This window comes from Bubalus kerabau, chromosome 5 (assembly GCF_029407905.1).
Source record: "Bubalus kerabau isolate K-KA32 ecotype Philippines breed swamp buffalo chromosome 5, PCC_UOA_SB_1v2, whole genome shotgun sequence".
In the NCBI taxonomy this organism is placed as follows: domain Eukaryota; kingdom Metazoa; phylum Chordata; class Mammalia; order Artiodactyla; family Bovidae; genus Bubalus; species Bubalus kerabau.
Genome location: NC_073628.1, coordinates 10,940,630 through 10,963,806, shown reverse-complemented (window position 1 = coordinate 10,963,806; position 23,177 = coordinate 10,940,630). Strand labels below are relative to the sequence as shown.

At 61.9% G+C, this 23,177-nt stretch overlaps 1 protein-coding gene across 1 annotated transcript; it reads left to right on the top strand.

Moving 5' to 3' along the window:
* The first annotated feature begins 3,324 nt into the window (after positions 1-3,324).
* MYRF (myelin regulatory factor) lies at positions 3,325-23,107 on the top strand. The gene is made up of 27 exons (XM_055583712.1): positions 3,325-3,383; positions 3,615-3,704; positions 3,892-4,155; positions 6,555-6,616; positions 7,542-7,821; positions 8,862-9,112; positions 9,195-9,318; positions 11,259-11,454; positions 13,006-13,082; positions 13,265-13,375; positions 14,020-14,110; positions 14,469-14,669; positions 14,909-15,020; positions 15,498-15,607; positions 16,440-16,600; positions 16,673-16,745; positions 17,025-17,113; positions 17,411-17,479; positions 17,888-17,968; positions 18,110-18,195; positions 18,311-18,502; positions 18,742-18,993; positions 20,336-20,423; positions 20,654-20,728; positions 21,087-21,192; positions 22,687-22,761; positions 22,944-23,107. The coding sequence occupies exons 1-27, from the start codon at positions 3,325-3,327 to the stop codon at positions 23,022-23,024; spliced, it is 3,456 nt and encodes a 1,151-aa protein (XP_055439687.1). The 3' UTR covers positions 23,025-23,107.
* Positions 23,108-23,177: the final 70 nt, after the last annotated feature.

The following is a 23,177-nucleotide window of genomic DNA, read 5'->3' as shown; positions in this document are numbered from 1 at the left end:
TGGAAAGGCATTTATCCTTTCTGAGCCGCAGTGTCCTCATCTGTGAAACAGGGAACAAGAAAACCACCTACCCCATAGGATTGTTATAAGAATTATACATGAGTTATATATGGTCCAGTGCTCAAGACCCCATGCTTCCAACGCAGGGGGCATGGGATCGATCCCTAGTCGAGGAACTAAGATCCCACATGGCGTGCAGCCCCCCAAAAAGCTGTATTAAGTGTGTGACAGAATGACCACTCGGTGAATGGGGGCTGTGGGTGGGCAGAGGACTAACTCTGCCCCTTAGGGCATGTGAGCAAAGAGCCTGATGAGAAAGTAGAAAGGAGGCTGCCACTCAAGGAATTAGGAGAGTCAGACACGATCTCTGGGAGGAACTTACACTTAAGGCAAAACCTAACGAGTGATGAGGAATGGGAACAGCATGGGGGACAGAGGATGAGATGGCTGGATGGCATCACCAACTTAGTGGACGTGACTTTGAGTAAACTCCAGAAGTTGGTGATGGACAGGGAGGCCTGGTGTGCTGCAGTCCATGGGGTTGCAAAGAGTCGGACACAACTGAGCGACTGAACTGAACTGAGGGAACAGCACGTGCCAAGGCCCCAAAGAGCAAGTGGGGCTTTTTGTCCCAGGAGGGAGCGAGGCTGGGGCTGGACCTTGGAGAGTTGCAGGGAGGGACACTGGGGCAGGAGCAGCCGTGGGGGCAGGCAGGGGGCCCAGCTGCCAGGCCTTGCACTAGGGTTCTGGGTGCCCCGAGCAATGGCAAGTTGGAGGGTCTGGGGAGAGGGAGGGCAAGGATGCTGGTTTGTGACCTGGTGGTGCCACCTTCAGGCTGTGGGACCTTGGGCAGCCTCCACACCTCCCAGGGAGGTCTTGAGGATCAGCAGAAGATCTCTTAGCTTCCTGCCTGACAGGTGTCTGCTGCCGGCTCAAAGATTTCCAGGGTTCTTTTGGGAGCGGTGGGGAAGGGGGCACCTTCAAGAGTGTGCCCTAGGCACCCTGCCTTTCTCCTGAGTTCCTGGGGGCCTCTGCTCCAGTCTCAGGAGTCCCTGGGCTGGAAAGTTGGGTTAGAGATCTCCAGTGTGGTTCACGGACAGACTGGGGGCATTTGCTTAGTGGCTGGACCTTTTAGGATGGGTGGTGTGGGGAGAGGGCCAGACAGGCCTCGACGACTCCCAGAGAAAGCGAATATTTGGTGTCAGTGTCCCTCAGGAGGACTACCAAGCCCCCAAACCTCATACTTCTCTCCCACCCGTTGGCCCACCCCCACCCTGCCCCAGTGGCTCACCCCTCCCGCCTGCATCCTCCCGTCCGCCCGGCCCCTGGCACCGGAGGGCCTCTCCTCCCCCCAACCACATCTGGTTCTTGTTAGGGTCTCCCAAGATGCCTCTGTCTGAGCCCCCCCACCAATCCCTGGGGTGGGGGGAGGTGGGCAGGAGGATTAGGGGTGATTAGGAGTGCTCCTAGCCAGGGGAGGAGGGGGAGGAGGGGAGGAGGGGGCCTGGCCTGTTATAAATAGCAACACCATGACTCCATCACCCCATCATTCACTGTGGATTCCAAGTTCAGTCTCAAAAACCTGCAGCTTCAGCGGCCAAGGTGGGCGTGACGCTCCAGTGCCTCCTCCCTCCCCATTCCCTGTGCCCGATCCTGCCTCCCTCGGGACCATCCCCCCATGCGGGGGGTCACCCAGGATGGCCAGGAAGCCTATGCAACCACCAACCAAACCTTCCCTCTTGGAGTCAGGCCCGCACCCTTGGCCTCTCCTCGCCCTGTTGCCTTGGGCAAGAGACTTGGCTTCTCTGGACAAAGGGAATGAGGCTAATAACAAACACCAGGTCTTCAGGGGCGATTGGGAGGTAAACCCATTAAGCGCTTAGAAGGGCGCTGGGGCCTGGTGGGCACTCAGTGGGAGCCCCTGTCAATATCATCATCATCATGTCATTGTCACCGTTATAGGTTGGGAGGATGAAGCGTCTCACTGCACGGGAAGGGCCTGTAGGTTGCCTTGCATAGAATAAACTCCTATGATTATTAATGTATTAGGCTCTAAAAGTGCCTGGCACACAGCAGGCACTCAATAAATGGGACCTTCAGTTAACTGGGAAGGACGGAGTCAGGGCCAGAGTGTGACTGGAGTCCTAGGATCTCGGCCTGCAGCCTGGTCACTCCCAGCTTGAGAAGCTCCCCTTGCCCCGGGCGGCCACTGGCGATGCTTGGTGGGTGTCCCTTGTTCCCTGCCGGGTGAGCCCAGGCAGGAGGGCCTGTCCCAGGCAGCGCGTGACTCCTAGGAGGGCTTAGCCACTCATTAATCACCTAAGCGGGGCTCAGCATTCTTGAAATGCCGGCTGGGGCCAGGGAGAGGCCTGGGCCGGGGGTTCCTGGGGACCCCAGGGCTCTGGGTGCTGGGGAGTGAGGACAGCCGCTGTTTGCTGAGCACCCACTATGTGCCGGGCCCCTTATACACCTTAATTTGTTTCATCCTCAGAACAACCCTATAAAGTGTTAGCTGTTCCTGTCCCCATTTTACTGAGGAGCTTGAGGCTCAGAGAGGGTGAGTGAGCTGCCCAAGGTCACACAGCACGCAGTAGGTGATCTAGGATTTATTACTGGACCTGAGATCTGTTCCCAGGGTTCACCAGGGGAGGGAACATGAGGTACAGTCCCCTGACTCAAGGCCTAGGGGCCTGTGGGAGGGGTGCCTCCTGCCTCAGTGGGGCCAGCCAGCCCAGGCTAACAGGGTGGGGGGGCCAGCCTCCATTATCGCGGTTGACGCATCTCCCACGTCAGCCCCCTTATCACCCCGCCCTCCAACTCTCCCTACAAGGTGACCCCGGGAGGGGGGATCAGGGGAGGGCATCTCCTCCCCTGCTGATGCCTGAGAGCACGGGGGCGCCTTTTCTGAGAGTCCGCCCCTTGGTGGGGCCAGGCCAGGCCAGGGGGAGGGCCCGGGGCCCCTGCTGTTCCCTGCTGAACCTTTCTGAGGCTGTTTCCTCCTCTGGGCTCAGCACCCTCGCCCTCATTATGAGGGTGGTAGGCACACACACTGAGGGGGAGCTGGTCGCTCCTGACTCCGACCCCAACTCCCTCTCCACCTGCAGCTGGGCCCGGGGTGCAGGAATCTCCCCCAACCCCATGCGCCACCCCCGCCCCCCCACCCAGGATGTGTGGTCCAGCCCAGCCAGGCCCGATGCTCCTGGCTGCCCGCAGCTGGGCCGTCTGGAACCGCTGCCTGGAGGACAGGGCAGGACAGAGTCAGCGAGTCTGGGCCCAAGTCCGTGAGGGTGAGCACCTCATTTGCTGCTCACGGCACCCCATAAGATGGGGACACGTTCACCCCATCTTATAGACAAGACGAAGGGACTTGCTCGTTTTACACATCTGGGAGAGGGGATGGAGGGGCAGGAGCCAGTGGGTCCGTCCAGATGCAGACTGTGGGCCCCTCCCCTCCTGGGGGAGTCCAGGGGGCCTTGTGGGCTGGGGACAGCAGTGTCCCTGCCTGCTGGAGGGGCGGCAGGTGGTGACTGTGAAGGGCTCTCTCTCCACGTGGACACAGGTAGGGGGCGGTGGGTGCTGGGTCTCTGCCCTGGCTCACATCCACTCCTCCCCGCAGGCCACGACATCAACGGCGCCCTGGAGCCTTCCAACATAGACACGAGCATCCTGGAGGAGTACATCAGCAAGGAGGACGCCTCTGACCTGTGAGTGGCCCCGCCCCCAGCCCCTCGGGCCTCACCTGGGAGGCGTGACAACGCCCCGCCTCCGAAAGCCGCTCCTCCCCCTCCCCCAGCCTCCGAGCCCTCTGCGGGGTCCACGCTGCCCCGCGGGTGGGGCCCCGGGAGGGGCTGGGGGCCCCCGCTGGCGCTGAGCTTCCTCCCTTCTCCGCAGCTGCTTCCCTGACATCTCTGCTCCAGCCAGTGCGGCCTCCTACCCCCATGGGCAGCCAGCGATCCCCGGCTCCAGCGGGGTCCACCACCTGAGCCCCCCGGGGGGCGGACCCTCCCCGGGGCGCCACGGGGCCCTCCCACCCCCGAGCTACAGCGCCCCGCTCAACTGCAACAACAACAACGGCATGGGTGTTGCTCCCAAGCCCTTCCTGGGGGGTTCTGGGCCCCCCATCAAGGCAGAGCCCAAGGCTCCCTATGCCCCCGGGTGAGTGAGGGCAAGGAGTGTGGTGGTCGGGTTAGGACGCAGGGGCCCCGGGCCAGGCAAGGCGTGGGCACAGTGACAGTGGGCCTGGGGCTGAGGCTGGGCAGTGGGGAGCGGGCTGCCCTGTGGGTAGCAAGGTGGTGGTGGTGGGCGGGGGCTCCAGGGCTAGGCCGAGGAGGCTTTGTGCTGAGGCAGTGGGCAGCTGAAGATTCCGAGCAGGGGAGTGATGAGGGCTGATGTAAGTTCTAGAAAAGGCTCCACCCTGAGCTCTGTGGAGAGTTGGAGGGGCTGAGACCAGCAGGACTGTTTGCATTCAGGGGCACTTCCACCTGCAGGCAGGCACCCCAGGCACCCAAACCCCTCACGGCGCTGTTTTCCGTGGCCCCAGGGAGTTGGCCGATGGTGCAGGTGTGGGACCTGAAGTCAGTGCAGCTGTGGGGACAAGCCAGCCTCCCCCTTCCAGGTCCCCCCCGCACCGCTCCTCTCCAAGGAGCCCACGTCCCCGCCTGACCCAGGGGCTCAGCCTGGGCCCAGCTGTGACCTGAGGTTCTAGGCGGCCACCCGCCTAGCCCACGTAGAGGCAGGGAGCATGGGTTTGCCAAGCCCTGCAGAGGTGCTCAGAGAAAGTTCTGGGTCCACCCCCAGGCTGAGGCAGGGGGCAGGGGACCCCGTCTCTGAGCAGAAGGATAGTGGGGTGCTGGGAGCATGACACCCATCAGACAGCCAGGCTCCATCTCCAGCTCCACTATTCCCAACCTTCTGGGATTGCAGGCGGATTCTTTACCAGCTGAGCCACCAGGGAAGCCCATTCTTCCGGGTACTGACCCGCAACCTCGGTTAGGGCCTCAGCAGCTGCAGCTGTAAAGGGAGCCCCAAATGCTTCTGCCCCATCATGTGACTGTGAGAATCGGGGGAGGAAGCCCAGAGGAAGTACTGGGGGACAGTGGCCATGTCCTGGCTTATAGGGGGGAGGCCAGGCAGGGGTGAGCCGTAGCGGTAGAAGGCAGCTGGCTGCTTCAGGCTGAGACGCTGTCCTAAAGCTGTGCGGACCCTGAAGGGTAGGGAGGGAAGAGAACTACCACCACCTAACGAGTGTCTGCTGGGTGCCTGCTGCAGTACCCCAGGCCTGTATGTGAGCTCATCAGCTGCCCCAGTAGCCAGCTCCTGGGGACCCCAAAACCAGCCAGCCTGTGCATAGAGCCCCGTCTCCCTCACAGCAGGATTCAGATGGCGCACTGAAGCCATTTCCCAGGGAGAGAAAGCGCGTGTCCAGAGCCACACAGACACTCCATGGGCCCCGGGCGGCTCCCACTGCCCCACCCCTGCCAGGCCCTGTTCTAGGTGGAAAACAAGGCAGGCCCGCCTCTCCTGCAGTGGGTCTAGTTGAGGAGGGAGTTAGTAATCAGTAAATCAGCAACTCGAGCGCTGTGAGTTAGGAGGAAGAAGGCAAGTCCTATGGACTTGGCGTGTGAGTTTGCAGGGGCTAGAGGGAGAGAAGGGCCTTTACACAAGATCACTGTCAGGGCAGTGCAGGCTGCAGGGGGGGAGATGGAGCTGGAGAGGCCCCGGTCCGCCCGCCGGGCCGCGAGGCCCACAGCAAGGACCAGGTCCCCATCACTTCTTCCTGTCATCCTCACTCACGGGTCCTGCGGGAGCTGGTGAGGGGTTGGCTTGTCCAGAGGAGCTTGGGGACCCTCAGTTAGCCCAGGGCCATGTCTGCAGTGACTAGGCTGCCTCAGACACTGCCTGGGCCTGGTGGTGGGCAGTCTTCCCAGATGTGGGGGCCACGATGGCCAGAGAGCCAGCCCCCTGCAAGTGGCCACCGCCTTCCTGTTCAGGCGAGCGTAGGGTTCATGTAGGACGTGCTGACCTCTCAGAGGCGAGTCTGTTCTTTCTCGCCCGAACCACTGATAACACAAAACCTATGAGTGCAGGCCTGGCAAGCTGGCTCCCTGCCCAGCCCACACCTGCCCATGGCAGGGCAGCCCCTCCGGTGACCTGACGTTTCCCAGGCCCAGCCCCCTAGGGCCCCCTAGAGTTTCCAGGAAGTGGGGCTTCAGTGGGTGCAGGAAGAAAAAAGCTGGCCTGGCCTTTGGCTCTGAGGAGGGAGTCCCTGAATCCCTGAATCAGCCTCAGGGACACAGCGGACAGGCCCCCCTAGTGCCCTGTAGGTCTGAGGGGATGCAGGGTGGGAGCCCAAGGCCCCCCACCTGCAACTCAGCCCCAGGCCCTGCCGGGCACCCCAAGGGGGCTGGTAAAGAGAAATGCCTGTAACGGGGGAGGGGGGAGACCTCAAGGCCTCCAGCCCCTGGGTCTGTGGGACCCTGCCCCGCAGAAGAGCTGCCCGGCTGGGAGGCAGGGGTCCCATGGCCCAGCCAACAGCCCTTCCCTCTTCTCCACAGCACCCTGCCAGACTCTCCCCCAGACTCGGGCTCCGAGGCCTACTCCCCCCAGCAGGTGAATGGTGAGTCCAGCGGGCACCGCCCTCCCCCTCTGGGGTTTGGGCAAGTGGTTGGGGCAGCCTTATCGGGAGGGAGGGAGCGAGCCGGGGGTGGGGGTGGGGGGCCAGCGGCCGCCCAACAGGCCCAGATTATCGCTGGTCAAATACTCCCCGGCGCTGGCTATTGTTTCCCTGTGGGCGGGTGGGGAGCCGGCCGGCCTCTGAGCAAGTGTCCCTGCCGGTGATGCCACCCGCCTGCCCGCCTGCGCCATCATGGACGCACCCTTCGGCGGTGAGTGGATGGCTGGGGGAAGCAGCCTGGGTGCAGCTGGCTGGGCCCGACGCGCCTCGGGGGGTGCTCAGGGGTGCCGTGGCCCCCAGGTGGCCAAGAGCAGAAGGATGGCAGGCAGCCGTCTCCCTACGGCCCAGAGAGGGGTCAAGAGTTCTGTTTATCTTACCAGAAACATCTCTGGAATGCCTCCTGGGGAACAAAGGGAGCTGGGGCTTCCCCCCCTCAGGCTGGGGGGCTGGCCCCTGGGAACCCGGTAGAGGGGCTGCCGGAGGGAGGAGGGCCCCCCCCGACCGCCGTAGGACTGCACTGGGGGTCCCAGGAGACTCCTTCCTGAAGTCCAAAGGAGGAGCAGGCCTGCGAGGGGCTTGGGAGAGAGCCTTGGGACGCGGGTCCTCCCCAGGGAGCTGGGCCAGGCTCGGCCCAGGGAAGGAGCGGGCTCAGATGGGGTGAAAGGCTGCCTACCCCCTGGACAGGGTCTGGCCTCCCCGCCCAGGCCTGCAGTGGGATTGGGCTGCCCAGCCTCCTCCCATGTGGGATGAGTGGGAGGGCAGCCCCCAGGCTGGGCTCAGGAGGGGGTGGGTATGAGGAGACCCTGCTCCAGGGAGAGCTGGTGCCTGGAAACCTAATGTCCACCCGCACTCCCCTTCTCTCCCACAGACCCCCATCTCCTGCGCACCATTACCCCCGAGACCCTGTGCCATGTGGGGGTGCCCTCCCGCCTGGAGCACCCGCCCCCACCTCCAGCCCACCTGCCAGGCCCCCCACCGCCCCCGCCGCCCCCACCGCACTACCCCGTCCTGCAGCGGGACCTGTACATGAAGGCTGAGCCTCCGATGCCCCCCTATGCCGCCATGGGGCAGGGGCTGGTGCCCACCGAACTCCACCATGGCCAGCAGTCCCAGATGCTCCACCAGCTGCTCCAGCAACACGGAGCTGAGTAAGAGCTGGGCAGCCTCCTCGGGGGTGGGGAGATGGGCTGGTGGGGGCAGGGGGTTTTGCTCAGGGCAGCACCTACAGGACAGAGACAGAGGTAGGTGCAGGGATGAACCCAGGAAGGGCAGAAGGCTCTGACCCCCCAGAGATGGGGATCAGTGAATGTATATGTATATGCCTAGCAAAGCCTAGGGTATTTACAGCCAAGGCCAAATGCTCACCATTAACTTATTTGATGAGCATGGCCATCCCTGTTGCCCAGATAGGAAAACTGAGGCTTGGTTGGGGCAGGGGGGATGCTTGCCAGGTCACGGAGGTAGGAAGGGGCAGAGCCACAGCCTGAACTCGGGCCGGTGCTCTTACCCACATAGCAGTGACTTTCTAACCACCACGGAGTCCTCAGTTTTCTGAGGAGGTTCTAGGTGTAGACCCAGAACTACTTCCGCTCTGACTCCAGCTGCAGAATTATCTTTTTATCAGTTTTGGACATTTGAGATTCCGTGAAAGATTTCATTCAAGCAAAGATTCCACTGGCAAAGCTTTTTGTAAACCAGAAGGGGAAGGGGTGCTGCGTAGCCCCCCCAAATCGTCAGCCCCTTTTCCAGGAAACTCTCCCAGCCTTGGTGGTCCAAGCCCTCTGGCTTGTTTCTGGAGGCTGCTCTCCAAAGAGCCCTCACTATAACGGGTGATGCTGAGAATGACCCCACAGGGAAGGGACAGACTCATTCATTCCACCAACGATTCTGAGCACTTGGTGCACCAGGCCAGTTGCCGGGGGTGATGGGGACACATGGGCGAGTCAGGTGTGGCCCTGCCCTCCTGGATTCCACAGCCTGGGGGGCAGGGAGGAGGGACAGACACAGAATGATAGCACAGCATGATGGGAGAGCACAGAGGAGGTAAAGACGCAGGCTTCCTGCAGGAGGTGTCCACTGGGCTGGGTGTATCCTGCTGGAACAGGGCAGAGAGGGGAGCCAGGGTACTGCCCAGTGGGACAGGTCAGGGGGGGCACTGGTCCCCATGATGCACACCTGTATCCCCCAGGCTCCCCCCACATCCCTCCAAGAAGAGGAAGCACTCGGAATCACCTCCCAACACCCTCAACGCCCAGATGCTGAACGGAATGATCAAACAGGAGCCTGGGACTGTGACGGCCCTGCCCCCGCACCCAGCGCGAGCCCCTTCCCCACCCTGGCCTCCCCAGGGCCCGCTCTCACCCGGGCCTGGCTCCCTGCCCCTCAGCATCGCCCGGGTCCAGACACCCCCTTGGCATCCACCAGGTGCCCCCTCACCAGGTACACGGCTGGCCTGCTCAGGCTTTTGAGTTGGGGGCGTGGGGCCTGGGGCTCAGGGACAATGGCCGTTCCATCTCTCCAGGTCTCCTGCAGGACAGTGACAGCCTCAGCGGCTCCTACCTAGATCCCAACTACCAGTCCATCAAGTGGCAACCGCATCAGCAGAACAAATGGGCGACACTGTACGACGCTAACTACAAGGAGCTGTGAGTGCTTTGTGCCCCTTCCCTCAGTAAACAATCTGCCTGCCAATGCAGGAGACCCGGGTTCCATCCCTGGATTGGGAAGATCCCCTGGAGAAGGAAATGACAACTCACTCTGGTATCCTTGCCTAGAAAATCCCATGGACAGAGGAGCCTCGCGGGCTACCAACCATGGGGTTGCAAAAGAGTTGGACACGACTTAGTAACTAAACCACCACCACCACCACCACCAACCACCCCTCCTGGTCATGCTGTCTGGGCAACCCCAGCCCTGGCTTCAGGATCCTAGAGCAGGGCTGGAAGCACCCTAGGAACAAGATAGTCCCCTTTCACAGAAGAGCAGACGGGCTCAGGGGAGAGCTAGGACTGCCACTCAGGGCTCCTGATTCCTGAGCCGGCCCGAGGCCTCCTTAAGAAGGTGGTGTCGGCCAAGGAGGGGCCAGTGGGGGTGAGTCTGGCAGCAGTGGGTGGAGAAGGGTATTTTCTGGCTCCTCCTCCCCGTCCCCCCTCCTCCTGCATTCCAGGAAGGTAGCCGGAAGCTGAGTGTCAGGGAGGCCCTTCCAGCAAGCCCCCTCCCTGCAGGGGAGGGACCAGTGGGTGGGGGAGGACTGGTCAGAGGCTGCTCCAGCATTCCTAGCTCTGCTCCAGCACCCACCCATGCGGATTCAGCTTCCTGGGACCCGGCCAGGAGCACTCTGGGACCACTCCCCTCACTCCCACGGAAGGCCAACAAGGGGTGAGAGCATGGCTCACCATCAGCTCACTTTGGACCTTCCTGGGACTGGACTGGGCAGGGTGTCTGGGACTTGCCTTCTCACAGCTAGTCCAGCCTCCTGGAGTTGGGGGTCCCTGGCTTTGTGGGGTTGTTAGCGTGAAGCCCTCAGGGCTGGGGCAAGGAGTTGTCCAACCGATGTAGTGGCTAAAGGATCCTTTGAGACCCTATCTGAGTGGCGGGGAGAGGTCTTTGGATGTCCAGCCCTATGGCCTGGTGAAGACCCCCCCCCATTCCTACGGCCATGCTTCTCAGGTCAGCCCTGCCACCCCAAATCCCAAGGCCAGGAAGTTGACACCTGAGGTCCACCCCAGTGTGGTCCAGGCACTTTCTGGGTGTTTCCTGGGTGGTCAGGCAGATGAGTGGAGCCCAGAGAGGGAGATGCAGTGAGCTCTGTGTCTTCCCGTAGATGTTAGCCGGGCCCAAAGGCCTCTCCAAGTTTGGAAACATTCTCCCTGCCCAGCTTCCTCCAGGCAGGCCTGGGCATCAGGGGCACTGCTTGTGCCTGGGGACCTGGGGGAAGGCGGGCCACCAGTCTCCCTGTGTCCTACCCGCTGGAGATCCCCTGAAGAGCCCAGACCTAGAACACCTTCCCAGCAACAGATGGGTAAACTGAGGCTGAGTCGAGGCTGCCCAGAGAGCCCCCTCCCCACCAGGCAGGAGTCAGGATGAGGATGTCTGGGGGCTTGAGCAAGCTGGTGGGCAGGGGATGGGCCCATGCAGAGCCGGCGCCTGGTTCCACCGTTTCCATGGCAACCAGCTGTCAGGCACAGTGAGGCTCCACAGACGCATCCCCTCTCACCCTGTCTCCCTGGAGGGAGGGGGCCTTCGGGCACCTTTCTGGGAAGAAGCCAAGTGTGGTGAGGGGCTGTCAGGCCCCCTCGTCAGGAGCTCACTCCCGTCCTAGGGTCTTGCCCAGCCTCCCCCATCACCAGGGCGCAGTGGTCCCAGGCACGTAAGGGAGGAATATTGGCCGAGGTATTGTCACACCAGAGCTCAGATCCTCCTGGGGAGCTCAGTTTCCATATCTGAGAAGTGGGAGCAATCCCGAGAGAGGTTTGAGGATGGGGGCACCAGGTAGGAAATTGGCTTGGGGACACAGGCCACAGACGGGACAGGCAAGGCAGGCCCGGCTGGGGGCCCTCGGTCGAGTGTCCTCGCCTGCCCCCAGGCCCATGCTCACCTACCGCGTGGATGCTGACAAGGGCTTCAACTTTTCGGTGGGCGACGACGCCTTCGTGTGCCAGAAGAAGAACCACTTCCAGGTGACGGCGTACATCGGCATGCTGGGCGAGCCCAAGTACGTCAAGACGCCCGAAGGCCTCAAGCCCCTGGACTGCTTCTACCTGAAGCTGCACGGAGTGAAGGCAGGTCTGGGGCTCAGCAGTGAGGGTGGGCAGGAGGCCGGGGGAGCCGAACGAGCCCGGGGCCAGGTGAGTGTGTCCTGAGGAGACTCCTGGGGGCTGAGTCCAGCCCCCCTCCCCACCTGAACCCCCGTGCCCGCCCCTTAAGGGTCATGCCCCCAGCCCTCTGCTCAGTTCCGCTTCCCGTTTCCTTCTCTACCCTGTGACCCCAAGTCTGTGCACCCAGCCAGGACCCCGCTCCTGACCCTGCTGTCAGCTGCCTCACTATAGCACCCCAAAATGAGTTCCCTGCAAACTCGCCCTCCCCAGGCTCTCCTCTCCGGGAATGGGGCTCCGGGGCCCTGGTTACCCAAGCCATGAATCTGGGACCTGCTTGCCCACCTCTCACCTCGCACTAGGCCCTGCTCTCTCTCCTGGAACTTTCCACAACCTGGTCCCCTCCTCTCCTCCCCGCACCTCTGCCCAAACCAGGCCAGTTCCCTCCTTATCTGACCACCCACAGCCGGACTCCTGTTCCACTTGAGACACAGGTGGGCCCAACATTCCCCATTCAAGGCCCCCAGGACCCCGTCTCCCCCATCCACCCCAGCACGGCCCTGACTGCTAGGCTGAGCCAGCAGAGGCTTTCGGGACCCCCATCCTCACCCCGGCCCTGGTTTGCTGTGCCCAGTCACAGCCCCTGCCTCCCCCCAGGCGGCTCCTTCTCTGGGACGCCCTCTGAACCCCACTGCCTGCCTCCTCCCCTGGCTGACCACTCCTTGACCTTCACCGTTCACTCTGCTGCCTCCTCGGGGACACCTGCCCTGAGGCCCATTTTGACTTGAGGCCCCTCCCTGTCCAGCACCTCCACGGTGGTGGTGGTTGATTTTGAGCCCACGAGTTCCCTGATGGCCTGGCCGCGTGTGTCTCCTTCCGTGTCATGAGTGGGGCCTGGCATTGCCGTGGCTCAGCTGGTGCTCTGGAGGGCTTGAGAGGCCTGGGAGTGGCATGGATTCTGGGGAGTGTGGTTTTGGGTGTGACTGGGTGTTTGTGAATGGGCTTCCCGGGTCACTCAGCAGTGAAAAATCTGCAGGGCAGGAGACAGGGGTTTGACCCCTGGGTCGGAAAGATCCCCTGGAGAAGGGAATGGCTACCCACTTGCCTGGAGAAGCCCGTGGACAGAGTAGCCTGCTGGACTACAGTCCTTGGGGTTGCAAAGAGTCAGACAGGGCGGAAGCGACTTAGCGTGCACGCATGGGTGTTTGTGGAGGCTGATTTGGGATGTGTACTTGGAGATGGGTGGAGTGCGTGGGTGTGAATTGGTGGCCAGTGAAGTTGCCTGTGTGTGTGTGCTCACGTGTGTGCACATAGGTGGGAGAGTGGTGTGGGTGTGGGCTCATGGGGGGTGCGGCGGTATAGGAGAATGCACAGGAGTCTGTGGGCAGAGGGGAGGGTGGCCTCAGTTTCCTCAGGAGCTCCCACTTCGCTGGGCCTGGGCTGAGAGGCTGAGGAGGGCAGGACCAGGTGGGGAGACCCTGGGCCCTGAAGTGCCCTTGGCCTCTGCTCCTCCCCCAGCTGGAGGCCCTGAACCAGTCCATCAACATCGAGCAGTCGCAGTCGGACCGAAGCAAGCGGCCTTTCAACCCCGTCTCGTGAGTGTCTGAGCCATGGCGGGGGAGGTCCCCAGGAGGGCTCCCCTGGCAGGAGCCAAGGAGGGCCAAAGGCACCCACAACGTGCCCCTCCCACACATTCCTGACCCTGGGGCCCCTCCATGGCCTGGCTCTCCGCAGCCCCTCTTCCCTGGCCCCTGAGTACCCTGCCCCTCCTCTGCAGGGTCAATCTGCCCCCCGAACAGGTCACGAAAGTGACTGTGGGGAGGCTGCACTTCAGCGAGACCACTGCCAACAACATGCGCAAGAAGGGCAAGCCCAACCCCGACCAGAGGTGAGCGGGCTGTGTCCCTGCCCCGGAGCCCCTCCATTTCTGAACACCAGGGGCTGGAGGGTGTCTCCCCGACTCCACCCCCACCCCCGCCCGCGCCCGCCCGTAGCATGCCAGGAACGGAGTCCCAGAGATTGACCCACTTCCCAGATGAGGGACCTGGGTTTCAGAGCCCTTCACCACTTACCGATAGGAGAGCGGAAGCTGGCTTCCTATCTGTTTCCGCCCCCTAGTGGACACTCAGGTTCCTTCTCTGCAGTGCGTGCTTAGTCACTTCAGTCGTGTCTGACTCTGTGCGACTCCTTGGACTGTAGCCCCCACCTCCCACCCCAGGCTCCTCTGTCCATGGGGATTCTCCAGGCAAGAATACTGGAGCGGGTTGCCATTCCCTCCTCCAGGGGGTCTTCCCGACCCAGAGATCGAACCTACATCTCTCTGTCTCTTGAATGGACAGGCGGGTTCTTTACCACTAAAGCCACCTGGGAAGCCCCTCCTCTGTCTGGTGGGGTGGTCATGCTCTCCACCCGGGTGCCGGGAGCCTGGGGGAGATGACCAAGTGCACTGTACATCTGACCCAGGAAGGCTGGTGGAGGTGGGAGGGGAATGGAGCGGGACCCTGGGCGCCTCTGAGACCCTCTTATGTCCAGGTACTTCATGCTGGTGGTGGCCCTCCAGGCCCACGCACAAAATCAGAACTACACACTGGCCGCCCAGATCTCAGAGCGCATCATCGTCCGGGTGAGGGCCACCCCCCCACAAGGGGCTGAGAGTCCTCCCTAGACCTGGGAGAAACAGCACCCAGGAGAAATACAGGGTCTTCAGGGGTCAGGAGCTGGAGTGCTGATCCTGTGTGTCCCTGGGCAAGGTTCCCACCCTCTCAGGGCCAGTATCTCCTTCACAATAAAGTGTGGAGGTGGCCAGGACCCGGTTGGTGGCTTTTCTGAAAGTTGCAGCCATGGGAGGACAGTTTAAGTTGGGCATAGGGGTGTGAGGAGCTCCGGCTGGAGCTGGAGGGGTGGCTGTGGGGTTTCCCCCTTTCCCAGGGCGCTGCGCGTCCCCCAACCCCCAGGACTGATCCAGCCCCAACTCCTGCCAGGCCTCCAATCCAGGCCAGTTTGAGAGTGATAGCGAGGTGCTGTGGCAGCGGGCGCAGGTGCCGGACACGGTCTTCCACCATGGCCGTGTAGGCATCAACACGGACCGGCCCGATGAGGCACTGGTGGTGCACGGCAACGTCAAGGTCATGGGCTCGCTCATGCACCCCTCGGACCTGCGGGCCAAGGAGCATGTGCAGGAGGTGGGGGCAGGGCCGAGGGCGGGGACTCCCTGAGCGGGGAGGAGCCGATGGCAGGGGCGGGGCTATCTTGTGGGCGGGGCTCCTAGGGGCGGGGCTCCAGGGAAAGGCCTTGGAGGAGGTTGGCCCTGGGTCTCTGGATCCCACCACACTGGTGGTAGCAGGGTCTACCCCCTCCACACTCCTGCCACCGGAAGGGCCCAGGAGGGGAGGGGTTAAGTTGGGCCCTGGTTCCCGCGCAGGTGGACACGACCGAGCAGCTGAAGAGGATTTCGCGCATGCGGCTGGTGCACTACAGGTACAAGCCGGAGTTTGCCGCCACTGCCGGCATCGAAGCCGCTGCGCCAGAAACGGGTAAAGATCTAGGGGCTGGGATCCGGCATCTGGTAACCTCGCCCCTGTCCCTGTCCTCTGGAAACTCTACTTCCAAGAACCCCTTCCCTCGACTCATGGAACCCCGCCCCTGGGAATCCTGGCCCTCTGGGAGACCTGTCCTTTTGCCCTGAGCCCCTGCACTTTGACACTGGAAGTCTGGCACTTGTGGTCCCGGGATCCCCGCTCCTCTGTTCCCTGCATGAATCTGGCCTTTATTCTCCTGGATCTCTGTCCCCTTTCCCTTGTGGTCCTTACTTCCGAGAATCTGCCCCTACCCGCACCTACCCCTTCGAACCCCACACCTTGATCCCTGGAACTGCCACCCTGCTCCAGGGCTCCCTGGATCTCAGATCTCTAGCTCCCAGAATTTCACCCTCACCAGTCCCAGTCCCTGCCTACATTATGGTGCTGTGGGCAGACCTTCCTCCAACACACACTTGGCTTGTCCCTCCCCAGGTGTCATCGCTCAGGAGGTGAAGGAGATCCTGCCCGAGGCCGTGAAGGACACAGGAGATGTGGTCTTTGCCAATGGGAAAACCATAGAGAACTTCCTGGTGGTGAACAAGGTCTCTGGGTGGGGGAACTGGAAGGAGCCCAAGAGGCAGAAGGGTGGACCAGCTGGAGGGCATTCAGCACCGCCCCCATAGAGACAGGGCACTGAAGTGCAGAGTTGGAGCATCCCCTCACTCCAGTCTTCCCTCATGCTGCTTCTAGAGCCCCCTCCCCACCCTACAGGGAGAGGTGGAGGTGGGAGATGAGGACTTGGCCAGTCTGTGGCTGTGTGATCAAGGGCAAGAGGAACCTCATGAGAGTCATCTTCCTCTCCTGCAAAAGGAAGGAAACAATCATTACAGCTGAGAACTTCTCATGTTGTTTTGTTGTTCAGTGGCTCAGTCATGTCCGACTCTTTGTGACCCATGGACTGCAGCACGTCAGGCTTCCCTGTCCTTCACCATCTCCCAGAGTTTGCTCAAACTCATGTCCATTGAGTTGGTGATGCAATCCAGCCATCTCATCCTCTGTCATAGGGTCATGGCAAAGTTTAAACACATGGTTTGTTGAGGATGATGTTTGTAACTTTCCTGGCATGAGGCTGGGTGCCAGTGAGCATGTCCTAGGTCTTGGCCTCTGCTGAAGTCTTAGACACTGTGTCCATCAAAGGGGAGATGGAGGCGAGAGGCTCTGAGGACCATGGGTTCTGACCATGGGTGGGGAAAGGTGCACAGGTGGGATGGTGTTCAGAGGCAGGAACAGGGAGCTGGGGGAGCTGAGGCTGGACGAGAGGTGAGGCTGGCCTGGGTGGGGCTTCGAGGGCTCCCTCCTGCTCCCCCATGGGCCCGTGGCCTGGGCCCCCCAGGGGCTGACTGTGCCCTCGACACTGGCCATTTCCTGCGGCAGGAGCGCATCTTCATGGAGAACGTGGGTGCCGTGAAGGAGCTGTGCAAGCTGACGGACAACCTGGAGACGCGCATCGACGAGCTGGAGCGCTGGAGCCACAAGCTGGCCAAGCTGCGGCGTCTTGACAGCCTCAAGTCCACCGGCAGCTCGGGCGCCGTCAGGTGGGGGCGCGGGCTGGGGGAGGGCCTGACCCCCTTCCCAGGGGCACCTCTGACCTGGTCCTCTTGCTGCAGCCATGCAGGGAGCCAGTTCAGCCGGGCAGGCAGCATCCCCCACAAGAAGAGACCCCCCAAGGTGGCCAGCAAGGTGAGGGTGGGCAGGATGGGGGGCAGGCTGGACTGGGGCCTCCCCATCCTCATGGAGTCTTTCCAGCTGGTGCCTCTCCCAGCTCACTGATTAGAAGCACTTCCTCGTCCCTCCCCTCCCGACCCTCTAGCTCTCCCAGCTCCTGGTTCCTCCTCCCTCTCCCTGTGCCTGCTGGGGAGATGAGTAGCCTTTGTCCCCCACCTCCAGCAGAGCCCACGGTGGGCAAGACCACAGGCTCCCTAAGTCTGGGCCTTTGTCCCCTTTTCTCTTGGTCCTCAGTCATCATCTGTGGTCCCAGACCAGGCCTGCATTAGCCAGCGCTTCCTGCAGGGAACCATCGTGGCCCTGGTGGTGGTCATGGCCTTCAGGTGACTGGTCCTCCAGACTCTGGGGGTGGCTGGCTTGGGGCATCGGGCTGCCTGCAGGCCTGGGCTTGGGGGAGCAGGAGGCCATGGCCTGGGAGATGAAGTGGCTGAGCTCTCGGGGAAGGAGCGGGGGGCTGCCTTATCCTGTCTCCTCCTCCCCCCGAGACTGGGGAGACCCACATACAGCCATCCCTTTGAGAGCCTGTCCCCTGGGACCAAAAACCACAGGCCCCCATGCTGGGGAGAGGGCGCTGGTCCGTGGCTCTGGCTCTAACAACGGCCCTTTCCTGCGGCCCCCAGTGTGGTGTCCATGTCCACATTGTACGTGCTGAGCCTGCGCGCCGAGGAGGATCTGCTGGAAAGTGATGGGTATGTCCCTGGAGGCCTGGCTACCAGCTGTCACCAGGCCAGGTGGGGCTGGGCTGGGCGGCCAGGGTCAGAGGAGCCCTGGAAAATGTCTCCTGTAAAGGGGGCTCCACCTCAAGATCTGACCCCACCGGGGGTTTGTCGGGGGGGGCGGTGGGGGGTCAGAACGTCCCCTGGTTTGGCGGAGGAAGCAGCTGCTTCGCTGTCCTGCTGAAGCTGGTATTGCTTCTCCAGGTAGCTGGGTCTCCGTGGGGCCCAGGTCAGAGCAGGGGGTGGGGGAAGGAGGGCCAGGGTGGGGCCTTGGGCTCTTCTGCCCACTGTCACCCTCAGCCCTTGGGCCATCTCTGACCGTGTCTTCTCTCTCTCTCCTCCCCTTGCCTGCGCCCCCGTTTCCTCTCTGCCGCCCCTTAGCTCTTTTGCCGTGTCTACTTCCTGTCTTCTGGCCCTGCTCCGGCCCCAGCACCCTGGGGGGAGCAAGGCCATGTGCCCATGGTACGTGTCTGGACCAAGCCCTCTCCCTGCTGCCTCCTTTCTGCCTTCCCTGTCCACCTCCTCGCGTCCTTCCCGCTTCTCTGCAACTCCTAGCCCAGGCTCGCCCAGCCCCTCTGAGCTCAGCCCACCCTTCCCCAGCAGGTCCAGCCAGAGCTTTGGGACCACTCAGCTCCGACAGTCCCCCGTGACCACTGGGGTGCTGGGCCCACAGCCCTCTCTGCTGCTGGGTGCGTGCCGGGGGTGGGTTTGGAGTGGGTAGGTTGGGGAGCGGTGGATGTGTCCTGGGTGGGGAGCTGTGCTGACCCCTCCGGCTCATACAGCCTCTGGTTGTATGGTCCTCAGGTACCACTGGCCCGACCCGCTCAGCCCCAGCTCCGGCGCTCCGCACCTTGGACCTGTGCTCTACCCACCCCTGCGCGGTCATTTGCTGCTCCTCGCCCAGCCCCACCCCCTCCACCGACCCTAGTCTGGGCCCCAGCCTTAATCCCAGTCGTGGTCTCAGCCCTAGTCCCAGCCCCCCCACCAACCGCTCAGGTATGGCTCGCCTGGGGCCCAGGGTTTGGCTTGAGGGGTTTTTTACATGAGGCCTAAGAAAGGCCCCAAGGACCCATTAGCGGGAGGGTTTGATCTCCTGGAGCCCAAATAAGGTTCTGGAAAAACATTGAGACCAAGAGACAGAGGGGAGTGACCTGGAGTCCCGTGGGGCCCTCGAGACAGCTGGATAGGAGGCTGCCCACGCCCTCCTCTCAGCCTGGGCCTGTCTCTCTCCACAGGCCCCAGCCAGATGGCCCTGCTGCCAGTCACCAACATCAGAGCCAAGTCCTGGGGCCTGTCAGCCAATGGCATTGGCTACTTCAAGCATCCAAAGAGCTCAAACCCCGTGGCCAGCCCTGTGGTCCCCTTCCCTGGGGGCCAGGGCAAAGCCAAGAATGGCCCCAGCCTTGGTCTCCATGGCCGGGGCCGCCGAGCGGTTCCCGAGCCTGGCCTGAGCCCTGCTCAGCCCACTCAGGCCTGGGGCCAGCCAGGTACCTGCCCTACCCTCTGCCCACTTCAGCCCAGCCTTGCAGGGCTCACTGGCCAGGGCCCATTTCAGCCCATCACCAGACTCCCTGGGTGCAGAGTTGTTGGTCCACATTCACTGAACGTGACTGAGTCCCAGGAATCAAGCCAGGCTGATTCTGTAGCCTTGTATCGATGGCCTTGGTTAATCCTCAGAACACTCCCGAGAGAACAGAATCGTCCCCATTGTTCACACGAGGAGATTGAAACTTGGGTGAAGTGACTTCCTAGGATCATATAGTCTGTTAGTGGCAGAGATGGAATTTGATCCCATGTCTGCCTGGCTCCTTCTGTGTCACCCTGCCAGGGCAAGGAGGGTACTGTGGTCCCCCCAGTTTTCCAAACCTCAAACTTTTGATTTTAACAAAGCTAGAGAACCCTTTACTGTATTCATTTTCAAACTGGGTGTCTCCGAACTTCCCCCACCCTCCACCCCAGGCTGCCTAGGAGGTTAAGGGGAGGCTGAGAACCTTCCTGGTTTCAACCAGGCACCTCTGGCTCTAGGTACTGGGCCTCTTCATCAACTTTCATTTGATGGGTTTTGTGGCTTAAAGGAAAAAAAAAAAAAAGCTTTGAAACTGCTTTGCTGAGATTGAAGTTCAAAGTGATGGGGAAACCCCACGAGGTAGATGCTCACCAGGCACCATTTCCTGGGTTCCTGCTCTGTGGCTGGCTCTGTACAGGGCACCCGGGGGTGATGGAGGCGGATGAGCCATGCCCCCGAGGGCTCACAGACACGAACAGCAGTGTGGCGAGGCTTCCCTCACCTGTCCTGAGGGGACACAGAGGCAGCTTGGCGACTGGGGAGGGCACGGAATCTGGACTGAGGTGGGGATTCATCAGGGGAGGTGTCCCTGAAGGAGGTGACATGGAAGTTGAGTCCCTGAAGGACAGCGGGGCCCTGATTTGTGTGTGTGAATACTCCTACCATGGCTGATTTCAAGCTACCAACTTGACATCCCTGAGCCCCGAATTGGGGAGAAATGTGTGCAGTCAGGAGCAGAGTCCTAAAGAGTGGGCTCCTGAACGCTCCTGGCAGGGGTTGTGGATAACCCATCCCTGCTCCTGGGTGTTCTGGGTCTGTCAAGGAGGCAGACCTTGGGCTCATGGAAACTGGAGAGTCCTGGGGCTGCTGGGGAAGGTGGTGGTGTGACCTCAGTCTAAGTGGGAGCTGGAAAGAATAATCTGAAAGTTATTCATGCTAAAGTGTGAATGACTGATCCAAGCCAAGCAAGGGAAGATTTGACTCCTCATTTGCGTCCTGACTTGTCACTCTCCTTCCTGCCCCAACAGCCTCTCTCCTTGCAGACCCAGTGCCATCCCTGACCTCCATCCAGGTGCTGGAGAATTCGATGCCCATTACTTCCCAGTACTGCGCTTCAGAGGATGCCTGCAGGTGGGTTTGGCTGCCTCCCTATACGCCCCCAGGACAGGTTCCCTTGGGTGACATGAGGCCAGGGGAGAGGATCTTGCTCCCCTCAGGGAGGAAGTTCCCTCACAAGGCGGGGCAGCCCCTTCCAGGCCCTCGAAGGGCTCCCCTCTAGTCTGGGGGCTGAGGAATTGATGGGCGTTAGGGGTGGGGTGGCAGGGTGCCCTTGGGTTGAGGAGCCAGCTTGGCCCTTTCAGGCCTGGAAACGTCACCTACCACATCCCTGTCAGCAGCAGCATCCCCCTGCACCTCCGCCTAACCCTGCAGATGAAGTGAGTGCCAGCCTGGGGGATGGGGGCGTGGTGGTCCGGCGACCTGGGGGAGGTTGGGGGGAGCTGAGGGGGCTGCTGGCTCTCCTGCCCGCTCCGTGCTTCACTGGCTGTGTGACCCAGCAGTCTCCGGGCCTCAGTTCCTCATCTGTGAAATGGGCTGTGAAGAGTGTGTGGGATGGGGGATGGGAAGGGGCTTGTAGCCATCAAGGGCCTGGACAGATGTGCCTCGTTGACTGGCCGAGAGGATTCAGTGGCCGGTTTCTGTGGGGAGAGGGAGGCCGAGTGGAGGGCTGGCTGGGAGGGGCCTGGGGTGGAGGAGCTCGGAACCCCAATTCCCCACTGACTGGGCCTTCCCCAGCTCCTCGTCCCCCGTGTCCGTGGTGCTGTGCAGCCTGATGTCAAAGGAGGAGCCGTGTGAAGAGGGGGGCTTTCTACAGAGCCTTCACACCCACCAGGACACCCAGGTAAGGGGCGACTGGGAACCCATGGGCCAGCCAGGCCAGAGCTTCCTCTCCCCGGCACAACTGAGCCCCCAAGTAGGTGAGGAGCGGGAGCCAGGGTTAGAGCAGAGGCGTCTCCACAAGGGACCCTTTGGGACCTGGGCCTCTGTGCCCCAGGGAGGGGGTGTGTACGCACCCCTCCATGGCAAGTGTCTCCCGGCCCTGCCCTGCCCAAGGCCTAGCCTGAGGTGAGCACAATGGAGGAGACAGAGGGCGTCCTGGGAGCCCGGCAGGGAGAGCTGACCTTGTCGGGTTGCAGGGTCAGGGTGCCTGCCTGCAGGTCATGCTTGATTAAGACGAGACCTGAAGGACGATGTGGGATCAGCCGGGGGAAGGAAAGGGGACAGCGTCCCAGGAGTCGGGGAACAGCATGTACAGCGGCTGGGCCACCAGGGAGGGCATGGTGTGCCGGCAGAGTTGGAAGCACGGTGAGGATCATGCCTCAGAGGAGCCAGGAAGGAGGCTGGAACTCAGGCTTGGGCGGGGGCGGTGACTCAGTCCCATCTGTGACTTTGGAAGGTCTTGGGCTGCGTGGAGGGGGCTGCCTCATGGTCTGGGAACCAGGCGGCTGGGACCCAGTCACTGTCCGGCTCCTCTCTGGCCACATGACGCTCAGCACAAGTTAAGGCAGTTTCTCCTCACCGACTTGTGTGTTTATTCAATCAATATTTCTTGGGGCGTCCCCTGTCCCCGGCCCTGGGCTGGGCCCAGCTGAGGGGAGCCAGAGATGGGGCAGAAACAGACGTCGCCTTCGAAGAACGCAGTCCCTCGCCAACAAGAAAAGAGGTGCAGAAGTAGCTGGCGTAGAGGATGGAGTGCTGAGAGCCCTAAAGAGGCTCAGGCCCCAGGGCCTGGCAGACAGGGGAGAGCAGAGATGGGTGAGCCCCAGCTCAGCCACATGTCGCCATGCGAGTTTAGGCAGATAACTCAGCAGTGTCCTCATCTGTAAGCAGCACCTCCTCAGCGGCGTGTAGCCAGGACGAGCTTAGTGAGACACTCCCATGGGCCCGGAGCACCGTGGTGAGAGGGGAGGCAGTGAGACAGGAGGCCGAGGGGCCCTCAGTGCCGGGCAGAGCATGCAGATGGTGGCCCCTACTGCTCCCCAAAGCAGAACTTGTGCCCTCCAGCCTCTCCTGATTTCTGCTTCTCACCTCTTGTGGCTCAGTTGGTAAACAATCTGCCTGCAATGTGAAAGACCTGGGTTTGATCCCTGGGTTGGGAAGATCCCCTAGAGAAGGGAAAGGCTTCCCATTCTAATATTCTGGCCTGGAGGATTCCTTGGACTGTATAGTCCATGGGGTCACAGAGTCGGACACGACTGAGTGACTTGCACTTTCCTTTGTAAAACCTGCTACAGAGCCCGGGGCTGTGATGGTCATGGCGAGGAATGCAGGTTGGGACCGGGTGGGGGTGGGGGGCTGTGCCGCTGTCCTGACCCCTCTTCCCCTCCCTCCCCAGGGCACCTCCCACCAGTGGCCAGTAACCATCCTGTCCTTCCGCAGATTCACCTACCACTTCCGGGTGGCATTGCTGGTGAGCAGGGTTCCCCACCTCCCAGAGACATTCAATGTGGGACTTGGGGGAGAAGTGGGCGGGGGGCGTTGAAAAGCACACGGTGGGACCCGGGGCAGAGTCAGGTGATGACGTCAGCAGGGGGCCTGCCTCCTGCCTGACTCTGGAGCCACTTCACTGGTTCCCCCTGCCCTTCCACCCAGGGTCAGGCCAACTGCAGCGCGGAGGCCCCGGTCCAGCCGGCCACGGACTACTACTTCCACTTCTACCGCCTGTGTGACTGAGCTGCCCTCTGGAGGCAGTGCCACACCAGGGCCCGGGGTTTCCCGGGCGCCCCTGCCACACTGGATGCAATGGTGTTACACTGGAGCCCGCCGCTGGCACTTCTTTGGAGACTGAGCCGGCCTGGCCCTCCCCGCACCTGGTGAAACTGGAAG